The sequence below is a fragment of the Poecilia mexicana genome, unplaced genomic scaffold, assembly GCF_051168715.1.
Source record: "Poecilia mexicana isolate PSO_F unplaced genomic scaffold, ASM5116871v1 scaffold_18, whole genome shotgun sequence".
NCBI lineage: Eukaryota > Metazoa > Chordata > Actinopteri > Cyprinodontiformes > Poeciliidae > Poecilia > Poecilia mexicana.
In genome coordinates this window covers 6,142,090-6,156,148 of record NW_028263387.1, presented here as the reverse complement: position 1 = coordinate 6,156,148, position 14,059 = coordinate 6,142,090, and the positions used below count along the sequence as shown (strand labels likewise).

Below are 14,059 nucleotides of genomic sequence, written 5' to 3'. Positions count from 1 at the left end.
CTATCTGCACTGACTCACTGACGCTCACTAGCTCTACCGTGTCCTCCCAAAGGAGGTGAGAGCGGTTCGCACTCCCGTCTCAGGAAACCGGAGAGCGAAAACCGGGGAAGGAGGTAGTTGGGACGGTAAGGGAGTGAGGGGGGGAGAGACATTCAGAGCAGATGTGAGCTGGAGGGGGAGGATGGCTCAAGAGGGGTCTAACTTCTATTTTTGAACATTTTGGACGAGGTTGTGGAAAAATAAAACAAAAAGGGGGGAAAAAGAGCGGAGAGGAAAGCAAAGACAGGCGCACGAGGCAGATAAGATTGCCGGCTACAAAGGAGAACTGCCGGAGAGAAAGAGAGAGGGAGAGGGAGGAAATGAAGGGAGGAATATATTTACCTTGAGTGACGCAGGGAGAGAAAGCAGAATCCCCCCCACCAACACACACACACTCCAAGAAACTGGAGCTGATGCGACATAATCTCTGCAGTGGGTTTGCTTTAGGGGCCACCCTGAAAATCAGGAACTCCCCCAGATAAATGTCACCTACAGGGGAAAATGTGCATTCAAGACCTCACAGTGATCACTAACCGCCAAAAATAACCTGAATTATAAAGCATAAAGTACACAAACGAATATTGGAAATGTATAAACAGAGCTGGGGAGACATATGTTGTCAGTAAATAATGCAGAAGGATAACCCTTCTGCATTATTGATGGAGCAGCACAACAAAGAGAGCTATCTGTTAAATCACAAAACTTAGGTAAGGACTCAGCACCTCGCCGTTTGCTGCAGTTGCATTAAAAGAGAAAAAATAAAACGTGTTTGTGCCTTGAAAGCGTTGTTTCTTGGTGTAAACTGTCTGCAAATAACAGGAGGATTTCTCAGTTTTGCTTTGTTGTGCTAAATTGCTGCTATGGGCAACAGCTTCAGTTCCCATATAGGCTAAAAAATGCTTCATGAATGTAAAGTGCATTGGCACAACACAGAGTTTGTACCATTGTTAGCGCTAGGCTGCCCACTAGTGGTAAAAATTCAGAATGGCAGCCTGCAACCCCTCTAAGATGGCATAAACTGAAAAAAAATTACATTTTCTATTCATAAAAAATATGTCTATTATTTAAAATTAAATTATGAAACGGTAACAAATGAACCTGTGTTCATACACCTTTTCATGCCTATCCACAAAGTGAAACTAAAATCTCAATCTCAACTCTTCTGGTATCCCCATCTTTCCGTCTCCGACTCAGTAACAATTTTAATTGGTCATACTCTCCACAAATCCTTGCCTCGAAGCCTTAACCTCTAATCCAGCTTCTTCTAGGACTCCCTAGGAGGAGACTATGATCCATGAACATTGATTATAGTCCATGTTTAAGATTCTCGCTTCTAATGTGATTGAGCTTTACACTATCAATAGCCTGTTCTCAAATGGAATGCAAACTCTTAAGTCAGACGTTTAAACAGATTGGTTTTGACCTTTATGTTTCATCTAAAGAAAAGGATGTGAACAGATGAACCAAATAACTCAACCGAAGCTGAGTAGGTTTTAATTGAACTGTTAAAATATTTCAGAGAGAGTAAGGCTACATCAGTTTTCACAGCCTGGTTTCATCAACAGATGAGTGGGCCGAGACTTCAGTGTGTGAAGACAAAACGTGCTAGCTTAACACACCTTAAGTTTTCACTTAGTTGTATTGGTTGCCAATACAATACTACGTGGGCAACTCTGATGATACAGCATGTCCTGTAAAATTATTGGAGGCTGGATTTGACATGCGTTTGATTGATTTGGTTTTACTAATAAATGAGAACCACTGTAGTTTAGATGACGAGTTTTTTGAAAAACAAACTCATCAGCGACTGAGGCAAGACGGGAATGTGTTCAACAAGAAGAAAGCTGCCGTCAGTCACATTTGGTTCTTCAACCTATAAGAACGACACGTGGTCTCTGAGTCACAGGGACGGGAAGATGCACTTCGCCTCAGTTCAGACCGGTTCCCCTTTACGCTTTCATCTCGTCCTCCGAGGGGTTGGAGTGTTTCTGAATTATTAAAGGGGACAGATGTTTCTCTTTTAAAGAGAGGCCAAGATTTGCTTCTTCACCTTCACAAAAAATGTTAAAATCTCAGACACGTTACCAAACATATGACTTCAAAATGAAAATCTTCTGAAATGATTACAAAACAAGGCCAAAAAAGAAAAAAATGATCACATTACGACTACAGAAATCGCTTGGCATGTTTAATATCTGAGGTTCTGCGACGGTAACTGAGAATTATGCTTTCCTTTTTCTTCATTATATGGGTGAAAAACTGATTTAAAAAGTAAAGTAGATTTTAAAAAAGCTTCAGTTAATTTAACAGGGACGTTTAAAGGCACCAATGATTGTGGTTAATTAAATTATTCCTACCATGATTCAAATTAACATATTTTCTATATAAAATGATCCTGCTGCCTTAAAAGATGTATTTGTTTCAGGTTTTTTGTTTCACATCTTTATCAGGGGAGCCAATAATACAGTAAACCCACCGCACACTGAGCAGACGTAAAAAGAAAGGCTCCAGAGTCATGGTTCTTCACAGATTAAGCTCTAGTCAAACAATGTAGAAACCACCCGTCTGGTTTTAGGGCTTTGAGTGTTTACTCTACCAAGATAATAAAAGACAGACAAGTTTGGGTGTGCCACACTGAAAGTGGGAGGAGCCACGTCAGGTTTCAGGAAGAGCTGAGACTGCACCTGTTGCTCTTAGATTCACGGGAGGCTGGTGGAGGTGAAGGACTGCGGCGCTCCACGTCAGAGACAAAATAAAAAACATGAGTAAGTTCTACTTTGACATCCATGTTTTCTTAACTCTTATCAGTTTTATGTTTCATGTGAAATTTGAGACAATAGTTGACTAAACTTTTTTTAAATAATTATTTTATTGGTAGTTAAATATCAAGTATTTGTTTATTTTGCCCGAAATCAAAAGATTCTAACTTAGAGGTGTCTCGATTTGACTTGCAGTTTGATGATGTGGTTTAAGCGGCAGTAGATGTTGTGTGTGTAAGTGCGCGTTTCTCCTGAAGCCAAAGCAGGAGCTGTGGGGGTAGAAGGTCCAGATTGTCTGCATTCCTTAGATAATTTCTCTCCCTCCACGGGACAGAGTGACTTTTAAAAAACCTCCAGGGAAGTAAGAATTCTCCGTTACACGTCATTCACGTCACGTCACAAAATCTGTTATGAAACTCAGTCCAGGGCTTTCCTTATCTTTCCTTAATCCCACAATAGCCGTTTGTCCCCACATGTGCGGATGTTCGTGTTTTAGACTCACAGCTACAGAAATCGGGATGTTCGTTCAGGTAAAACGACCCATTCCTAGTGCGGTATGGATGCTTTGAGCAATTTACATTCAGATAGGATGTTCAACAGCGTGTGAACGATTAGTGCAATCCATCGTTGGAGGGCAAATGTGGAAAGTTTCACGTTAAAACACAACATGAGTTTGCAAAAAGATGAAAGAGAAGTCAATTGTACTTCATTTAAGTATTATTCTGAGATCTTTCATTCATTTTACAAAGATTTTAAATAATCTAACATCTACTTATCAACTATGAAGAAATATGAACATGTGACTTCCATAAATTATTTTTTTTTACAAGACTTAAAGGTATTTTGGTTTCAACAAGAGACACTGCTGTCATATTCCAGAAGAGTCGGCATGTGGATGTGAAGATTGAAACCACATTCAACAAAACATGAGCGTACAATGGCATTTTCTAGAAAATCATGTACACATAAATTAAATTGTGCATCAGATTTCAGCATTTGTAAATATATATGTTTTTAATTCACCAAAAATATTTAGCTAAGGGAAGAAGGAATCTGTTCAAGGCTATGAAATGATATTAAATAAGGCCTTTATAATTCATGAATTTAGGTTTTGCACCACAAAAAAGCTCCAGTTGAATAAGTTTCAGGTTTTAAGTGAAACGATATAGATCATTTTGCATTTGTTAGCTGTTTATTCTACTGTATACTTTAGATATCATCATGATAGTTTTGTGGAATTTATTGTGATAACAAAATTGAAGATAAAAAATATTTCTAAATTCTTTGCTGATTTTTCTAAGCAACTTGATGACTTTGACCTCTTCTCACTGCAGTCAAAGCTTCTACAAACTACTTATTTTTAAAAAGGCTTCCTTAAGATACAAATAATATAAAGAAGTGTGTTTTTTAAATCGCTAAGCTGGACACAGTGATGGGATTTAATCATATTTTCAAAATCCATATTCCGTATCCATATTTATTGATGCTTGCATGGAACCAAAAGGATGGAAATGGTAAAAGAAAAACTAAAACATAATTTCTTAATTAACTGAAATGCATAGTTGCCAAATAAGTCAAAAAATGTTACAATGATGAGAGATTATTCACAAAAATAACATGACTGATGGCTCACCCTCATGGTTTTGTTATTTTTAATGGGCAGTTTCATTGAAGTTGCCAGACGTGTTTATTAGTCATCATGACTGCAGGTGTAAAAACAACAATCTAGAAACGTCATCATTCCTATGGGCAACTTTTGTCAACTTAACATTAAGTTGAGGTTTTTGCATAAAACATCTTCACCAGCGTCTATAATGGATAATTTTCATAAATCAAAAACAAGATTCATTCTTCAGGATGAATTTTGCGAACACATTTAATTAAGCTTTATTTTGAAACACCCTTTATTGGTAGATCCCAAAAATCATCTTCTCAACGACATAACACCCCAACTTCTACAAAAATTGGGGATATTTCTCACTTTCCCTTAAAAGACCTTTACTCAGCTATGAGCAGTGGCCCCAAAATATTGAAACCTTTCCATTTCTTCTGTTTTCCAGGTATCAACTCTCCGAGTGGCCGGGCCCTCACCGAGGACCAGTTCACCTGCTCCATATGCCTGGAAATATTTGTGGAGCCCGTATCTACACCTTGCGGTCACAGCTTCTGCAAGGCCTGCCTACAGGGCTACTGGAACCACAGCAAGAAGTTCTTGTGCCCCATGTGCAAGAAGAGCTACTCCAGAAGACCAGAGATGAGCGTCAACCGGGTCCTGGCCGAAATATCCTCCCAGTTCCAGGGTCTGGTGGTCTCTGGCGGTGCTTCGGGAAGCCCCTCGCGAGGGGGCTCAATGACTATGAGCTCAGACCCGGGTCACAGCAGTTCTCCAGCGCAGGACACCGGAGAGTTCGCCCAGCCCGGCGATGTTCCATGCGATGCCTGCATCGGAAGGAAGCTGAAGGCTCTGAAGTCTTGCGTGAACTGCCCTGGATCCTACTGCGAGGCCCATTTGAGGCATCACAAGAAGGTCCGTCTTCACATCTGCCTATACCTGTAGTCATGACTACCTTTGTCTACTCATTAACAGATATTTCCTTCCACAACTCCGCGCTGTAGGTCAAGACTCTGACTTCACATTGTCTGATTGAACCCACCTTCTACCTGGAGGAAAAGATCTGCAAGAAACACGAACGCCTCCTGGAAGTGTACTGCTGCACCGACCACACATGCATCTGCAAGTCTTGTGCCGAGGCCACACACAAATCCCACGATATCATTTCCGTCGACCAAGAGTTTAAGAAAAAGATGGTGAGCTGTAGCCATTTTCTCCTATTCTAGGTGAAGGTGTATTATATAATCTTGAGGTTACAGAAGGTATCCAGTCCAAGTGCTGAGGCTGCCAATTTGACAAGATAAGATAGCGGTGACTTATTGCTGCTGATATAAACTTCTTACTCAGACTAACGTTAAAGACCGACTGTCAATTAGCAGGTGGACAGCTGATTTTAACAACCAAAATCCTCCATTTTCCCTCTCTCAGACCAATCTGGGAAAGAAGAGGTCAGTGTTGAAAAACTTAATCAAAGAACGAGCCAAGAAACTGGAAGAGATCAAGCAATCCATCAAGGTCATCAAGGTGAGTCCACTGCATGATGAATATGTTCGTGGGTTAATGTAATAAAAGCCAACATCTTGCCTTTGGAACTTAGAAAATGATGGGTTTCTATGGTATAGGATAATAGAAATTCAAATTTTCAATAACCAAATTTTCAATGCAGATGTTGAATTGTATTAAACGGAAAGCTTACAACGTAACCAAGAAAATTAGTGCTTTAGAATTTAGAATTTATTTAGGGGAAGTTAAGCGCGCTAAATGTTTTCAAAGTTAGCAAAAACGCTCAACAAAACATTTGCTCTGCAAATAGCAGAAGTGTGCCCACTGGTAAAGAACAACCAGACCTGGATTTTTTGTATAACTTGGAGTAACATTTCCAAGTACTGGGGATTGTGTGAACTAAAGCCAAGGCATTAATAAATTAAAGTTTCAATACTGCTAAAATTTACCGTCACAAAGTTCCAGCAGTTTAAAGTCTTCGTAATAAGATGGCAGAGAACAGGCCACGCTCACTGAAGTTTCTCTTTTAACCTGCAGTATGAAACTGAGGAATGTGGGACTGCCCCTCCCCCACCCGTTGGATATACCATTAGTCAGCTGGGTAAAGACAGCTAGAGTTTTCCATCACTTCATAGAAAGACAAGCCTCAAAGTTTGGAAATATTTTTCTTCACACAGAACAAAACAATGTTTCTTCCAAAGGTTGTGTTTTGGCAAACTTTGTAGCAATAAAAAGGTACACTAGTCTATGCTAAATGAAGTTCTTTACCTCATATTTTTGCTACACTATCAGCATTAGATAACATTACAATTTTAGGAACAATACATTTGTGTTGACTTTTTTTTTGTTTTTATAAAAGCAGTTAAATCATGTTTTCATTTTACCTTTTTATCCTAACGTGAGAATCTCATGCTGGCCTACGCCTAATATAAACCTGTGTTTGTTTTTTTACAGCCAATCAGATTCAATCCTCAACCTGTTCCTAGTGGCTGTTAAATATTTACCCTGTCTGTAATGAAGTGCTTTTAATCTTTCAAAGCTCAAACGCTTCACCAATGGCTCTCGGTTCAAGGCTGGATTATTAACCACGAGCTGATAAATACCCCACAGTACCCGTTTGACCCCTTCATTCTGTACTTCACTTTGGCAGGGAACAGGAAAGACATTCCGGTTCATGACGTTGTCTGCGCTCTCTCTCTCTGGTTTGTTTGTTTTTCTCGCCCACATGGACTCCGGTGCCTGTCCAACGCCGTCCAACCGGTGGGACTGGTGTAAATGCTTTACCATTTGTATTCTCACGCGCTGATTTTACCTGTGAATACTTAATGGCTAATTGTTTAGAAAAAATAAAGGTGTGGAGGATCACATGCCTGAATGGTTTTACAGGAAGGTCATATAAGTGGATAAAAATGTAATTGGCCAAACATTAAAATCTATTCCGTGTCCCGTTTCAAATGTTACAAGAGGAAGCGGTTTATCAGACTGATATTTGTAAATATAATTCTCATATTTCTTTTTACAGTGTATTTCAGCTTCATGTCTTGATTAGGTGAAAGCCAACATGTAGCAGGTTTATTGAAACTCTTTGCTTCATATTTTGCTTTGTCAAATACAGTTAGTATTAAGTTACTACAGGTCAATACGGCCTCAATGTCTTTATGTTTACTGTACACACCCTGCTGTGTGTGAGTGTTCATGTTTAGAACCTTTTCTGGTATAGTTAGCACTCTTAGACGAATTAATCTTATGGGGGGAAAAACTTGATCTTTCTGAATAGGATAGCTAACAACACTTGGGTACTGCTTAATAAAAGCAATACCCAAGTATTGATTTTGCTTATATTCCCTACTTGCTGTTCGGTTTAAAATGTTTTTGGGATCAAGAAATTCACACCGATGCAGAGAGAAGTTTAGGAGTGGAAAGCTATTTGGGATTTCCGTCGGGGCTCGGGGAAAACACAACCCGCCTGTCCGGTTGAACAGTGACTGGCAGACAGACTCTCAGTGACTGACTCAGGAAATATGACCAACATTTCACACCCTGGCTTTGACCAAGATTATATGGTTTTATTTCAACCTGAGGGATACAACAGACTCAAATTTATTGTGCTAAAAATTGCAGAAAAGATACAATTTTCTTGGTATCTTTTCAGTTTTAGTTTTAAATTGTATACATTTGCTTCTTATTTTTTTGAAGACTTAAGCTTTTCTCATGTCATGTATCAGGAGAAACCAGAAATTCCCAAAATTTTGTTTTGGGAAGACAAAATTTGAAATGACAATACTAACAACAACAACAATAATAATAATAATAATAATAATAATAATAAAACAAAATATTTGGAAGCTTCTTAAGCCTGGCTGTTAAATTGGTTGTTTGGTTGACAAATAAAATTAAAGAAGTTAGCATAAAAATGGCAAAGATTAAGAGCTTCGTTCCCATTTATGTCCATAGAAAAAAGTCACATCTGGTTAAAAAGTGAAAAAAAATAATAATGTATCTTTTTAAAGACAAAAAATATATAAAATAAATCCTCTTTTCGGTTTCACTGTAAGAGAAACTAAAACAGAGACTTGTTTTTTGAAAGAAAAATATAAAACAAATGCAAATAGTTTCTCTAGTAATCCTACAATTCTGCGCTGTAGCACTATACCTGTCACATAACCAATCAAATACCACATGACCAACCCCCAAGATACCCCAAGATGGGTATCATGAACAACAAGATACCCAACAAGACCATCAAGATAGAAAAACATTGATTGTTAATATTGGCCCAGTCGATATTGACATGTTGAGAAATGGCTAACTTCGGGCCAATACCAATATATCCTGTCTGCCAAGACCCAAGTCATGCCTCCAAAACACCGACATCATTTTGACACCCTCTAGGTCTTTCTCATCTTTCACAAGACAACATTTACGTATTTTGCAGGCCAGCTCTCAGAAGGAGCTTGAGGACAGCTGGCAGGTGTACGGCGCGCTGCAGAAGCTCGTGGAGCAGAGTCAGGCTGAGATGGTGGAGCTGATCACTGCCAGGGAGCGGGAGGCGGAGCGCCACGCCCAGGAGCAGGCCAGGAGTCTGGAGAACGAGCTGAGCCAGCTGAGGAGGAGGAGCAATGAGCTGGAGGCCCACGCACACACCAAGGACAAAGTGGTCTTCCTGCAGGTAGTCAAGACTTCCCAGGAAATCACAAAATAACTAGTGCCTCCTTTCATTAATTCAACGTTTCTGCAGGTTTCTACAGGTCAAATTTAAGACATTTGAAGAACATTATGAATGCAATTTAAGACCTGTCTTCAAAGTAATGTACAAATTTCATCCAGTTAACTGGCAAAAAAAATTAATTACACATAATAGATGCAAACAAGTGTCTAGATAACCATCAATAACTATCTTATCTACCTAACCAGCTAGCAAGGTTATTTAGCTAGATAACTATAACTAGCTATCCTTTCTATCTAGTATCTTAGCAGCGAGTTACCAGTACTTAACAGTTAGTTAGCTAACTAGGCATCTATTTAGCTAACTAGATGCCTATCAATAACTGTCTTATCTACCTAGCTAGCAAGGATATTTAGCTAGATAACTATAACTAGCCATTTTTTTCCATCTAGCAGTGTTACCAGTACTATCTACTTAGGAGCCAACTATCTAACTAGATACCTATCGATAACTAGCTAGCTAGCTAACATCACCTTGCTAGCTAGTTAGAAAGGGGATGTTAACAGTGAGTTAAGAGTAACCGCTACCATCTAGAGTCACTCAGTGAAGATGTCTGTGCGCGACTCAAACTTTTGCCTGACAGAAAAGTTCAGAGAGAAACAAAAAAGTACAAAGAATATATGACATTAAATAGTCCTGTCAAGTTCAAGATGTTAACGTATTTAGGGCCAACTTACTGTTCTTTAAATGAATTTAAGACATTTTAAGGCCTCAATTTTATATAGATAAATTTAACACTTTTTAAGGATGCACTGACACCCTGGAAATACTAAAAAAGAAAATTGTCAAGTGCAAATTATCCAGCCAGGAAATCTACCGTTAGAGCCAGCTACCTGGAAGACAATCAGTTGTGGTTGCTTTAGGAGTTCAGACACACAACATCAAAAACCTCTATGAACCAACAGTGTGTTAGTCCTCCCCTCGCCTCTTTATTCCCGGACTTTTCATGTGAATAAAACAGGGGTTGTATCGGACATAAAAGAAGTCTTTGAAGTTAGCAGCCTGGAATATTGTACACACTGGGAAAGCAAAGGCGTAAAGCGTAAAATTCACAAAAAAACAAGCCTTCTTCTTCCCTCCGTTAAGCTCCTAAGATAAAGAGGACGCTAAATAAGCTCCATGTCGTTGTTTTTAGTGCAGCTTTTTTTTATTTTTACTGCAGACTTCCTTCTCCTCCCTACCTCACCCCTGAGGCTCATTAAATTTTCATTTCATCTCGCCGTTCTACTTTCTACAGAACCTGGCCACGCTGTCCCACTCGCCCGAGTACACCGATTGGTCGGGGGTCAGCATAAACACTGACATCTACCTGGGAACGCTCCGCTCTTCTGTCAGCGGCCTCATCGAGAAGTTCCAGGACGAGCTTAAGAAACTTTACGCAAAAGGTGAGCGAGCCACCATCAAACCAATACAACTAATACAAACTACTGGTCATATGAAAGAACAAAAAGTTTGTTTTGTTCTATTTTAGGCAATGATTTTGATTGTTTTCACATAGCAAACTCAAACACCAATTAATTTCTATTCAAATATAAGATTGTTGCTTAAGGCAGGGTTGTGTCATGGAACCTGACTTGGGAAAGTTCCCAAACGTTCCCAAGTTTAGGAACTTTGTAGCATTGCTACAAAGTTTGGGACAAATGCTACAAAATATGTCAAGAAAATTTTACTTTTAGAATGTTTTTTTATTCACTATTCAATAATTATTACATTAATTTAGCATAAATACCACTTCATACCGTCTGATTTTAGATAGCCATAACTCCTGTGGAGGAAATTTTTATTAAATGCAAGATGTATCCATGTATTTTGCACAGTTGTGACTTAGCTACTTCTCTGATTATGTTTTTTCAGCAAATACCCTTTTTCTGAGTCTGTGTGCTCCAGTTAATGATTGACCGATGACTAAATTAGATGATGATTAATCCGATTAATCATTTCAGCCGATACAAATGTACAAAACGCTCTTCATATTTTTATTCATAAAAATAGTTGAAAATAATGTACTTTTTTTTTCTACTTCACAATTATGTTGAGTTGTGTTCTTCTGTCACATAAAAGTCCCCAAAAGTTTTTAACTGTAATGCGACAAAATGTGAACAAGCCTCTTACACCCTCAGGGGGTATAAATAAATTTAAACTTAACATTTTGGGCAAAACCTTTATGCGGAATAGTTTTTGAAAGATCAAAGCCTCTTTTAGCGGATAATAAAAAATAAAAAAAATTTAAAGGCACGTGGAGCCTTTGTTTACAGAGCGAGCCGAGGTCATGGCAGCTGGACCCACCGGTGGGTCCGTCGGGTTCTAGGGGTTAAAGTAGATATGAATGCATTCTTCCAGAAAAAGGTTAGGAATAACCTAATAAAAGAAAACAAAATAAAAAAATCAACATTAAGTCTGTTAGATTTTACATCCTTTGCCATGTTCCCGTCTTGATTTCTAAGCAAATATCCCAGAAACCTCATAATCCCTTGTCTGATACAGACAATTTGGTCTATGCAAATGTGAAATCAGGCATATGTAGGTCAGTGAATGCGCTTTCCAGAATAGGAGAGTGATTCATCGTTGCGTTTTACACATCCAAGATGACTGGACAGATGGAGAGTGCGTCGATGCTGCAGCAGAGCCGTGACAGCAGCACATGGCTGCAGCGTCTCCAGCTCCAGACCCAAGCATCATGGTTAACACGAGCCCGAACCATCTGCTTTAGCTTCGACTTGTTTTGCTTGATGACGTGTTGACTTATTTTCTCTCTCATACTTTGTCTTTTGTTTTTATTCCTTTCAGAGTTCCGGAAGGTGCAGAACTATGCCAGTGAGTAATCCCCTTCAGTGTTTTTTTTCTGCACATGTTGGTGCATAAAATGTGTCTTGAGGTTCTTAACTCCTGTGATGTTCAGTTCTCCTGAATGCCCACAAGATGGAGCCACTTTTTATTACACGTGACCTCAATCCAACTAAATGTTTCCCATTTGATTGAGTGGAAATTGCGTTCCTTCTCAATTCTGCTCAGTTTTTATCTTCCTTATTTGCTCCGTCTGGGATTTCAATTTGCTCAATTTTAGGGTTAATGGAAATGCAACTTGTGAAAAAAAATAAATAAATCCTTGGTCACCGTCTTACCCTGCTTTATCCTTTCCTTTCTAGGTGAAGTTGTTTTGGACCCGTCCACGGCCCAAAAGAACCTGGTCGTTACTCATGAAGGTCAGCAGGTCAAATACGAAGAGCACAAGGTTTCCCACTCCGAGGGTCCGAAGCGCTTCAACCCTGCCCTCTTCGTCCTGGGCCGAGAGAGCATCCACTCCGGCCGCCACTACTGGGAGGTGGAAGTCGGGCGCAAGACGGCCTGGACGCTCGGCGTGGCGCGCGCTACGGCTCGCCGCAAAGGCGAAATCAAGCTGAACCCTGAGGGCGGCTACTGGTGCCTGTGGCTGAAGAACGGGGAGGTGAAGGCGCTTGCTGAGACTCGCTTGCCGCTGGCGCTGATGTCTCATCCTAGCAAAGTAGGACTTTTCTTGGATTACGAGGCCGGCCAGCTTTCTTTCTACGACGTGAAGGCACGTCAGCACCTCTACACTTTCATGGATAAGTTCAACGAGAGTGTGTACCCGATCTTCAGCCCCTGCCTAAGCCAGGACGGGAAGAACAACTCTCCTCTGATCATAACACAAGTGAAGCACACCTAAGCGGTCAGAGAGTGGATCGTAGACTGAGGGCTTGTTGTTTTTGTTGGAACGAGTTGTCTCGTCTTCGAGGAGTTTACAATGATGACACTTGTTCGCAAAGCACTTCATGTCCAACTTGGTGGACAAAAGCAAATCGAGCTCCTGCCACAATGAAACCTAATGAGGCGTCACTACTCCGCTGAAGGAAAGACTGTGTTCAGAGACTTTAAAGTAACAGATTTTTTTAAATATTAAAGACATTTATTCTGTTCAGCTAAAAGAAAAAAATAATAAAAAAAACAAACTTGTTAGAAGAAAATCTGGGACTACTGTTCTGATGCACCAAAAGTTCAGCTGACAGTTTACCTGCATCCTTTAGCTAAAATCAGAGTTTGTCAGAGGATCTCATTGGCACACCAAAAACAGCAAAAATTTAAAAAATGATACTAAAATCAATGAAAAGTTCAGTAACTGAAGAGTTACCCAAGAAAGGATGAGTAGGAATAAAAGTAGGTTGCAAGGCAAGATTGTTTTAGTAAGGAGCTGGAGTAATTTCTGCCAACTAAAAGTCGTTGTCCATGACTAACAAACATCTCTTGTCGTCTGTATGTCTGGACCAAGGAGCAGGACTGTAAGGTGAAATTTATTTGGTTTTGTTTTACAAAGGTCTTAATAAAACCTCCTAAAACCTTTTGAAAGAATGTATTATTGCTAAGTGAAAAACTTCAACATTTTGACCATAATTCCAAAAGGAGCATCAACACTGACATCAAACATCATTAAAACAATGTCAGACATGCTCTGGGGTTATATAATGCTCCTCCCACCCCCATCTTCATGTAACATAGCTATGCATCATCATGGGAGGCTCTGTATGTCAAAGTCCTTTCAAGGGCTTAGTGAAGGAACCAAATATATTGTTGCACATATTTGAGAGAATTGTTGGGCTGTGGTTGTTTTATGGGGTTTGGGAGTTCTGTAATTTTATGCCAGATTCTTTTTGTACCTTCTTTCTGTAGTTTTCAAATAAAGATTACTTCTGAATTAAAAAGAGACATACATATTTTTCCTTATTCTGAGATTAGTACAAGAGCAAACTCATCTAGCTTACAATGAAAAGACTGAAATTCCTCAGTGTCCACCCCCATGTGGTTCAGCATGTCACCAGTAGATGGAGTACTAGATCAATGCTCTGACAAGGGACTTTCTTGACATGAGTCATGCCTTCCAGGTTTGTTCACCCATTCACTCCCATG

General features: G+C 39.6%; 1 protein-coding gene across 1 annotated transcript; it reads left to right on the top strand.

The window, feature by feature from the left end:
• Positions 1-2,700: 2,700 nt before the first annotated feature.
• Positions 2,701-13,854, top strand: LOC106916932 (zinc-binding protein A33-like). The gene is made up of 8 exons (XM_014985549.2): positions 2,701-2,804; positions 4,859-5,325; positions 5,415-5,606; positions 5,839-5,934; positions 8,849-9,082; positions 10,377-10,524; positions 11,927-11,953; positions 12,286-13,854. Exons 1-8 carry the CDS (start codon positions 2,801-2,803, stop codon positions 12,822-12,824), a joined length of 1,707 nt encoding a protein of 568 aa, XP_014841035.1. The 5' UTR covers positions 2,701-2,800; the 3' UTR covers positions 12,825-13,854.
• Positions 13,855-14,059: the final 205 nt, after the last annotated feature.

Bases quoted from the DNA above. Each gene is read 5' to 3' on its own strand.
- LOC106916932 (XM_014985549.2), top strand. The intron at 5,607-5,838 runs GTGAGCTGTAGC...TCCCTCTCTCAG, and splicing joins AAGAGTTTAAGAAAAAGATG to ACCAATCTGGGAAAGAAGAG. The intron at 9,083-10,376 runs GTAGTCAAGACT...TACTTTCTACAG, and splicing joins ACAAAGTGGTCTTCCTGCAG to AACCTGGCCACGCTGTCCCA.